The following is a 10,979-nucleotide window of genomic DNA, read 5'->3' on the forward strand; positions in this document are numbered from 1 at the left end:
GGTGTTACAACAGACAACATGCAGATTCCAATTATATACGAAATAAAAACTCAGATTTTATCTTAGCGTCTGGCAGCAACCAAAGGGGGAACTCGACAACCCAAAGATCTGTTTCTTGGGTCGGTTATAAAAGACATGTTTTAAGGTTTCTGCAGACGCCAACCTCCTTCTATAACTGAAATTCTTAGTCCATTTAATACTCTTCTCATATACATGGGGGGTTGAGGGTGTGGGTGTGTATGTATATATACAGCTATAAACAGACGAAATTGTAGGAGTATAGAATATTAACATAGTATTTTAACATGATCAAAAACGAATTTGTAGAATCTTTAGGTTATTTTGAAGTAGGAGATATAAAAAAATTTGCAATGTCCTCGTCAAGACTTGAACTTTGGACCTCTCGAAGACGGCTCAAAGATGCTTCTAATTACACCACGAAGGCATGCGGAAAGGAAGGAGAAAATACCTTATAAGTTAATTACACTTTTCCTTCAAGACACGTGTCAGATTGTAAAATCTTCAAATAGCTGCGAGTATCTGTGCGAAACAAACTTCTTTGTCAGCGGCTTACTGAAAGCACTTTCCCGAGGAGTGTGATGATATTACGTGTTTCAGAAAACTCCTGCGTGGACTGTCTCTAAACCTTCTCCAGCACACACTTCTCAAGAAATTTCTTATGCCTTAAGTGTGTCCCAGTCGATAAAATGACACGTATTACAAGAAGAAATATTACAACTTTACCTTGCGCAAAAGGTGCTCGAAACTTGCAAATTATTAGACTTGCATCGATTCTGCACATTATCGCATTCAGCAGACTGCAACGCAGGCGGAGTTTGATGAAAATTTCTAATTAACTGACAAATGAACCTGAGGGAATTTTTACTATCATAGTTTTCCTGCGTTAGCAGCCGGTAATTCACACGTAACATTTCCACATTCATTCTAGCGACGTTTCGTAATAAATGCTTCAGTTAGAATCGTCCATGACCCTTGAATCAGCCTATATCTTTTGCCAATGGGATTGGAGAACGTATCTGATATTTTTACAAAACGTCTTCCGAGAATTCTGTTTCAGAAAACACATGGTAGATATGGTTCCAACATTCGGAAAGCCACACCATGTCAGCGTGCATTGGGTTGGTAAAGTAGTCCCATCTTTTGGCTCTTCTGAGAAGCTTCTGTAATTTGTTTAGTAAAATTTGTTTTGTAATTTTTTTTCCATTTCCCGTCTGTTCTTCTTAAATGTCTTCTAAACCCTACTGCTGCGCCGCTAAAGTTACGTTCATGCATGTATTGTGAAAAGTACTATTTTAAATGTTTTCTATTGAACCTTAGATTTTTGGCCAAGAATTTTGAATATGTTCAAAATCATTTTAAACAAATTTTCTCAATTTCTTTTATAAATGCTTTATTGTCATAAACGGGTTGAAGTTTTTTCTTAATGGACATGAGATCTGCTTTTTCATGAAGTGCCGTAACCATGTTGGTTTGCAATAGCCATACATGTATGTAATTATTTTACTCTACTTAAATAAAGAGCATATTGTTATGATAAGCCTTTTCAGCCTTTTCTGATGTTATTTTGTATGGATAAACGAATATGAATCCAAATAACAGTAGTTTTGTTTTACAGGTGTTAAAAGAGGAAGCCATGAAAAGCGTCTCAGAAGTATTACTCAAAGAGGAATTGCAGATGAATGTTGCAAAGAGAAATGCTCGTTTCTGACATTGGTATCTTACTGTGCCTATTCAATTGAAAAAGAAAGTGATTTTCACCAAATGCTTGATTCTAGAATAACCTCAGAATTGATAGCTCATGGATATGTTGATCACGGTAACATACAAAAAGTACAGTTTCCAATCTACTTTATCGAATCATTTATAAAAGAGTTGACTTCAAATTATTCTTTTTAATTAACATGGTTTAAATAAGTTAATTGCTTCTAAACGATACACTTATATTAATCAAGAAGTCTTAAATTTCAAATTTTACATGTTTACTTAATAATTGCACAGCTTGGTTAAGTTTTATTGGTTAGACGTGCTTTTATATTTAACTGATATTAATTAATGCACGGTTCGTATTATTGGCACATAAACTGCCCTTCTTGAACTTCACTGAGCATATTATTCCTAAAACAAACAATGCGCTCTTATCTAATTTATTATTTTTCAATTTAAAAAATAAATGATGCAAATTTTATCTAAATTTTTATTACATATTTTACAAACAATAATAAAAACAACAATCAGGTAGAAAAGATAAAATCTTGTTGAAAGGAGATTGCTGAAGACCAGCAAAATATTTTTTAATTATAAAACTAAAAAAAAAAAAAAAAAAAAAAAAAGGTAGCATACCTGTAAAATATATCCTCTTATTTTTGGGTTAGTTTTATATGTAAGATAATACGAAGCATTTATAAAATTTACGGGCAACATATTTTAATCATTAGATGTATGCCAAAATTTCCAAAAAACCTCTGGATTTAATAAAAAATTATTAAGATTTTTAAGTTGTAAATTGTGTATCACTAACTGAAAGACTGTCTAACCAATTAAGTACTCGTTCATATTGCCCAGTTGCATGATATGGTAGCAATACGATTTATTCTCACATAAAATGGCAATAGTATGCGGAGATGCAATTACTTGGTACTTGGCTTATAATCTGATGGCATGCATAAGTTATAATCTGATGGCATGCATAAGTTATAATCTGATGATAAGTTATAATCTGATGGCATGCATTGCTGTATCATTTGTCAACAGTAGATTATAATCGTATGGTGAAAACCACTATAACTTTATAATGTTATTGATTTTTTTAAACTCTAAAATTAGAAGCCTAAATGTTTTCTGGAATAAATACTTTCATGTCAGTTATGTACCTATTGCATCGTCATTCGTTGCATCCCAGATAAATTCGATGACACTGACGTCCGTTGAAAAAGAAAAAAAAAAAAAAAAAAAAAGGTCGCAATAAGCTCTCGAAGTCAAAAACGTGTTCATTCAGCCATGATCAAGCTATATACGTCTACGCTGTGGCACATTCTTTGGTCTGAATAACTGATAACATTCTTAATGAAATATTCGTGTGAGTGGGTGAAGTGTCAACAGTGAGTACCATGCATTTGGTTATTTAAGTTTCTCCAGGATGTAAGAGTGACCCTGAACTGTATCAGCACAAGACACATCACAAAGTTAATTGACCTACTCAGGAGGATAATTAGAGGTTTATGTCGATGTCCTGCAGACCCTGCTAGTCTGAAAGCGAGTTGATGCTTAATCTGAAACAAATCACCAAGTCTGGAGAAAGTTAACCCTTTTTATTTAAATCTTATACGAGTAGAAAGCTCTGCTTCTGCGGCAGATGAACTTGCGGGACTTTAACTTGCGGAATTAACGTAAGATAATTTTAAATTCAGATGTAGGTATCATAGTCTGAGATTACAACACAAAATATTCTGCTTAAGCTGGCTCAAGACAATTAAGGCACTAATTTTAAACGTAATTAGAATTTACATTTTAAACGTAATGGTAATAGACGTTGAGCCTATTTGTGGCGCTTTGCAACGTTCCGGTTTCAGTCAATCACATTTTAACCTGCTGTCCTGCTTTTAGTCAGAAACGTGAATATTATTTTAACTCTATGAATATTAACTTAACAAACCTCATTGGAAGAAACCCTCACATCAACCTCATAAGATTTTTAAAAGACATCTCTTTTACCATATGATTTGAAGTTTTTTTTTTCTTTTATCCTGCTCTACCTGTTGCTAGAGCATTTCTCAGTCATTTTTCCATGCCTTCAGGAGCATTACAGGTTCATTTCAACAATTCATCTGATAAAGTGTGTTTGTGCAATTTGGATTTTATTCACCATTCGTCTGGCGCATAATAACCTTCAAGGTTTTGTGCCATTAAAAGACAACCAACCAGACTTGTCGCCTATCACATAGGCGACAAGTTTGTTTGGGACATGTTGGACAGGCGAATTCAGCCTTTTACAAACACGTCCCAAATCGCTCACCAGTTGCACCATTTGTGGTACAATCTACCGCAAAGGGATATTAGCAACTTAGTAGACCCCATGCCCAACCGAGTATCAGTTTGAATAGGTACCAAGGGTGGTTTTACAAGCTATTGATTTTCACGTTCTCTGTACTGCTACTGGCAATTAAAAAGCCTTTTTCAATTCAGTCTTTAATCATTAGTTTATCTATTCAAACATTATACTTTTGTCGAGTTTCGCAGCTGTGGGTCAAATCTCTCTGATTACATACAGTTTTTTGCAACATAGTATACTCTTTAGAGCAACCATTATGCATCATTGATTATTAATGAGCTGCAAACAGAAGTTTAAAATCCAAGTATTAATAGCAGTGCTAATCATAAGTCAGTATGACTGATTAGAAATCTATGTGATTGCGGGAATCATTTCTTGAAACAAATTTGCAAATTAGTGCAGTTTCCTCCCCTTAATGAATAACATTCACTCTTAATAATGTAAAGCTAATTATATTTTAAAGCAAAATTGCTAAGCCCTGATTTTTCTTCCTCTTTATATATATATCTATATATATACATTTCTTATCATGAATCACTATATTTACTTATCGTGATCACAGCTGTAATCACTGAAGATAAGAAAAGTTAAATTTTACCAACAGTTTCAAAATGCATGCGCAATTATTTTGATAGATTCGCATTTGTCAAACCATGTTGCTTATCTGGCTTAAGTTTAAAACTTGAAGTAAAAGAGCAAATCTGGCAGTTGAACGTGACACAATCTGGTTCTTCATCGACAATCAAAGCATCTTGTAAAACCTATCTTAAACTCATTGTGATTAATCATACAATATCTGCAGTTACAGTATAAAATAAACGTTGATTCGTATTTTTAATAAGCTGTACTTAAACGCTGCATAATATTTAGTCTTTCTTTTACGAAAGCAAGAATCCTCTTCGGATTGCTTTTATGAACGGAAAAAGTGTACTAATTCAGGTTCTTTGAAAAAGTGGAGTTCCGTAATTGAATGGTCATAAAGCGGAAATTACCTATAGCAGTTAAGATGAAGAAAATTCTGATTAAGTAATTTTGATTCTCATATGCTGTTGTTTCGAAAAGCCACTGACATTCGAACAATATAATTTCTCATGCGTTTACATTGGAAAATAAATTACGAGTTTAATTTCAGAATCAATAATTAATTACTGACAAATTTCCTGATGGAAACGCAACCCAGTTTTTAATAACCCGAAAAAGTTTAACCTAGAAAACATGAGGAAAAATGTGAGATAGATGAACTTAATTAGTAAGGTAAATTAATGTTTTCTTTACATTCAGAATTTCGAATTATGCTTTATACTATGCGGCTTTAAATAAAAAATAATCAGAAAGTTAAGCGAATTTTTTGCGTTCGTAATATCAAAAGATGAACTTCTTACTAAAAAGAAAGAGTTTTTAAATTTTAGGTTTATACCTTAATAATAAAAGTAATATTATTTTGCTATTATTACATAGTACTACTAAACAGCGATGTCTTATATCCAAGAAAACTTGTTTTTCTTTTTGCATATAATATTTTTTTTTTTTAATTTTTAGGACTCTTCTGAAGAAAATGCCATTCAGTTGTACAATTCTATGAGTTACAATTCTCTAGAAGATATATCGGACGATCCTGAAAGCACAAATGAACCAAACCTTGGAACTTACGTCAGAAATAAACCTTTTTTCTTAATGTTCAACCCTCTGCAAGAAGAAAATGAATTTCAAACTGACTATTCCATCTAAAGATTCTTATATATTAAGTTCTACTGCTGGTATCTCTAAATATATTATTTATGCGTAATAACGTTTTATAACTGAATTTGACCTATTTGTATTCTCAGTCTTAGAATATTACACTATGAGCCTAATTTGAAAACAAATATATACAAACTTACCATAATATTTAACTGGAAATTGATATTTAACAAAAAACTGAAGATTATACTTTAAACAGGGCAACATTCGCAATCCTGAGCTTTAAGATTTTGCATTCATTATTTATATTATAATTACGTATGGATATGTGTAAATATAACTCTTTAAGTTTATAATTGTTATGTTGTTAAGTTTTGTAATTTGTATCAATGTATGTGTACTTTTTAATCGCATTACGTGTTGTTTTATTTTTAATAAAGTAAGTTACTGAAGAATAACATTCCATATTTTCTGGAAAATATGTAGCTGGGCAATCCCTTTTCAGTTTTCTTTGATTCGCTTAAATCATTGTCGAGCTCTCCTATTACTGACCATGTTCATTTGTTAATTCATAAATCAAGAAAAATGGAAATCGTTTCTGGCTCTGTAAATCAACTGCTTCAGATTTTAAATAAAAGTACCTCTTTGAATTGCATTAGTAATCTATTACCTTAACACTCGTATACCTAAAGCATATCAAATATCAGGTAAGGTTATTTACATTATGCAAATTACTTTTCTCGGACGATAAATGAAAGCATAGCTTGCTGCAAAAGAATCTCTTGTTTGAAACGAATAGAAAAAAAAATATGTCTTTAAGAACACTCTTTCAGCTTTTAGTCAATTAAAATGTGTACAGTGTAACTTATTGTACTGGCCCTTCGAAAATTGCTATACTGTGCTAAGAATTGCCCTACTGTGTGTATAGCTCATTGCCAGTTTCTTGTAACTGAAACTTCATTACGCAGAATACAAGAATCTTAAGTTTTTGACACTTTACCTTGCAGGAAAATTTTTATTTCTAAATCAACATACAAAAGAAAGCTTTAGTTATCATGCACATGTTATAGTTAACAGATAATAATGTTTGTAAATTATTACGTAATACTTGCATATTATTAATATTAGTACTTTATTATTAAAAATGCGAACTCTACGATTTTTCTTGAAATGTTTCATTTGCTATTATAAATGGGTAACACGCAGCATCAAATTGCAGTAAAACTATTTATCCACAGAGCTGATTAAATTTACCAGCTTACCATTTAAGATATCTATTAGCTGTTGTAGAGATTTGGGCTTTCTTTTGGACTTCGATTTTGGATCTAATTTTTCTTTTCGTAAAGCCAGTGCATCTCTGACTGACTGACTGATAACTTATAGCCAGAATACCACTGAGATCAGTAGTTTATCTGGCTCAATCAAATTTATGCCGGATGGGCAAAATAACATAGAACTATCTTCACATAATGTCCGCAGTAAGAAGGAGAAAGACGGATAAAGAATAGGAAGACCAGCAACGCAAGAGCTCATTAGCAAGTAACCGGCCCGGTAAAGGCGTGACTAAGTGGGAGTCATAAAATGAGTGTAGAATGTGAATAAAACTAGTGAATTTAAGAAATACACAGTACAATAAATGAGTAAGATACAAAATTAAGAATGCTAATAAACATATTGGGTACATTATTTACAGGTGGGCACTGAGTGCATCTCTTACTATTCCGTTTCGTTTTCAACTCGGCCACGAGCAATTCCGAAAGCAGGCCTTTTACCCAATACCCAGTGCAATATATTATCGGCTCGGCAAGCAATTTCACTGCAGCAAAATTTCTAACCATGTTGTCCAACTACTGTGAAAACGTTTATATTTCATTAAGAAGAAAATTTACAATTCAGCCTTTTAAGATACTCTGTTTTTCTACCGCTCGCGAAGCACAAATAACATTTTTTCCTTTCGAGTACTACGTCATAATTTCTTGTGTTAATTAAGATTTGTACATTTTACTTGACATCTTCAGCCAAAATTATTCAAATATATTTTTTAATAAAATACCAACTTGCAGACATACGTACATGCATTCAAAATATCTGGAATGCAGGAGTACTGTAAAACGTCTTTAATAAATAAAATGACGGATTTGATAAATAAAAATCTCCTAACATTTTAGCAAATGTTTAATATAATGCAGGCAGATGAATTAATGTAAAGTTTTCGTTCATCGTAGAATATATTTGACAAATTAAAACTAAGATTATTATTATGAAATAAATATTAGCAGTTAAGAAAAAAATTACAATAATTTACACTAAATATAAATTATCACAGCAAAGTAATATTAAAGACAAAGTATTATTTTATCTACATTAGCTAATCACAATCTAATAGCATGGAATTCTTACTTAAATTAAAATTTCGTTATATGATCAAAGACAATAAGTGTTATTTTCTTAGTTTCTGAAATGCTGTTAATTTTTTGTTTAATAACATACGCATTCAAACATTATACTTTTGCAGAGTTTCGCAGCTGTGACTCAACTCTCTCTAATTACATACAGTGTTTTTACAGACCCAAAAGCGTTATTAACCTCTTCCTATAAATAACACATGCCAAAGTTCAGTAGCTCTGATATTTAACCAAAGTAAAGATAATGCATAAAATATATCACACAAAATGCAAAATGCAGACAGGTATTTAATATATATGTCGATTTTCTTTTCTGCAGCTAAAGAAGAGTAACTTATGTTTGGCTGCTCTTGAAATCGATAGTTTAAATCAAAATTTAATCTAATCTAATATTGCTTTTTTGATCTAATCATAAATTTTACATTGACGTGCTTCTCTTCCAATTTGAAATAATTACAGAAATTATAAAAATAATTGTCTAACTTACTTAATAATAATTGTCTAATAACTTACTTTATAAAAAATAATTAAGTCTTGGTCCCGTCAGCAGTGGGATTAAGCTTATTCAAGTTAAATTGTATATATGAAAATAAGCGTTTCAACTGACCGGATATTCGATTAACTCGTAATGTATTAAACTCATTGTTTAATAAAAAATCAGCCATTTATTACGTTCAAATTTTCAGAAACAGAACATTTATATGCATATCAACAGGAAAAATGCCTTTCAATAAAGTCATCTTTGCCGCTTATAAAATTCAGAAAAGAGCAATACTTCAGTAGTAAAACATGTTATTAATTCCGTCCAAATATAGTTCATTTTATCTTTTTAACAAATATTACACCTGTTGCCATGAGATTCTCAGAAAATTTCCTAAAATGAGTCCTAGTGTAACTGTACATTACCTCATTGTTAACGGAAAGAGCGTGGCCGTTGAAACCGGAAGGGGGAGACAAAAACTTTGGTAATGTCTGTAACCGTGAACTGGATGACTCCATGAATGAGAGAGAAAACAGTATCTTTAAAATGGCGCGATACATGAGTTTTCTTGAGTCTATGCAAATCACTGCAAGAAGCATTTCTTAATTTGACCAAGAGCATAATTTCAGTATGTAGAGAACGATGTCCAAACTCAAAGATTTGAGTCTGGAAGAAAAGGAAAAACTGCTAAGATATCATGATGGTTTTCATAACTGAAGACAAAAAGAATCTACATTTAAACTTAGAATTTCTCATACAGCATTCTTTAAACAGTTTACTGAAAAGGAAATAAATTTGAGGATGAAATAATAAAGCTGTAAATGTTAGTAAATATCTTAAGATATGTTAGCTTAATTGATTAAGGCAAAACAACTCGAGGGCTACTTGCATATCGTAAGGGACGTCTTCGTGGACTTTTTAAGGGAAGCTGGTTTGTATTCACGTTACACACGGGGAAAACCAAAAAATTAACCATGCAGCCAGCCCATTTGCGAGGAATCGATGTCAGGTCAAGCTACCATTATTCAGGGACTTTCACTGTTTGTGGCTTGTGTTACCGACTTTACCGCTGGTGAGCCTTTTTTAAGGTAAGAAGCAAGAGAATGGAGGCCAAAAAGGTGTGCTATAAGATGGACGGAAAATTGAGATACTATAGTGCCTATGTAAGATCATCTGAATTCAGCTAAAAACTATTTATGATTAAGAGATCTAAACTTGATTGTTTGAAAGCGCGGGAGGAATTATTTACCTAAAGGAAAGAATGGCCGTTTTTCGAGAATGGTTTCAGTTTATGATACTAAAAACAATGACCGTATTTGAGGTCTTTTCATCCTAAAAGAGGGGAAGTTCTCTAAAATGTCTGGAGCAGTATTTTCAAATTCATAGAAAGCTTAGAATTTTATATTTTATAAGAGAGAAGTAATATTATTTATAAGATTATAATTATAATATTAGTTATAAGATTATTATTTTATAAGAGAGAAGTAATATATTTCATCCTAAAAGAGGGGAAGTTCTCTAAAATGTCTGGAGCAGTTTTTTCAAATTCATAGAAAGCTTAGAATTTTATATTTTATAAGAGAGAAGTAATATTATTCATCACAAACTGCATGGAAAGGGGCAAAGTGCAGATCATCATTCGGCTAACTGGATAAAAGACATTTTATGTGGTTTGTCATAGGAATACAAGCCAGTTCAAATGTATAATGTCGTATAACATGATAGACAACTAGAAATTTTAGATATTGAAGCCTGGACGAGCTACCAGTGTTCAGCGGCTTTTACCGCTCGGCCACCGGTGAGCTCTGAAAAATATTAAATTTAGCGTTTCTTCCTGGAGACCCAATTTCTGTTCTTCAAGCCTTGTGATCAGGATCTTTGAAATGTCGTTACAGAAAAGATGCAATTGAAAGCAATAAATAAAACTGAATTTTATGAAAATTCATTATTGATTAAGGCAAAACACATCGCAAACACATCAAAGTACATCGAAGGACATAACAAAGTCGATAACTTTTCAAAGTACTGGAGTCAAACAGTGGAAACAATATGGAAAAATTTATAGATATCCCAAGCTCAGTCAAAGCTAGAAAAACCACTACAAATTCTGAAAAAAAATGATAATGATCAAATCAAAATGATAATGATCAGAAAAACTACAAGCAGTTTTTATAAGGTTGAAATTACGAATGAAAACAGTTTAATGAACAATAGGAAAAATTTATTTTAAATTTGTCTTAAGTACGTAATTTTGAAATATTTTGCTAAAATTATAAGCATATAAATTTCAAAATTTAATTTTAGAAAATTTTAAAACTGTTTTAGGTTACTAATTATTAGATAA

General features: G+C 31.8%; 1 protein-coding gene across 1 annotated transcript in view; it reads left to right on the forward strand.

The window, feature by feature from the left end:
• LOC118185030 (uncharacterized) overlaps positions 1-6,416 on the forward strand; it is a 49,347-nt gene extending 42,931 nt beyond the window's left edge. Inside the window, exons 3-4 of the mRNA XM_035354808.2 lie at positions 1,637-1,851; positions 5,609-6,416. Coding sequence (XP_035210699.1) covers positions 1,637-1,851; positions 5,609-5,797 — 404 coding nt within the window. The 3' untranslated portion in view covers positions 5,798-6,416. The remainder of the gene's footprint in view (positions 1-1,636; positions 1,852-5,608) is intronic.
• Positions 6,417-10,979: the final 4,563 nt, after the last annotated feature.

Source organism: Stegodyphus dumicola, chromosome X1 (genome assembly GCF_044657685.1).
Source record: "Stegodyphus dumicola isolate Sdum_Otavi_A_Nest chromosome X1, ASM4465768v1".
In the NCBI taxonomy this organism is placed as follows: Eukaryota; Metazoa; Arthropoda; class Arachnida; order Araneae; family Eresidae; genus Stegodyphus; species Stegodyphus dumicola.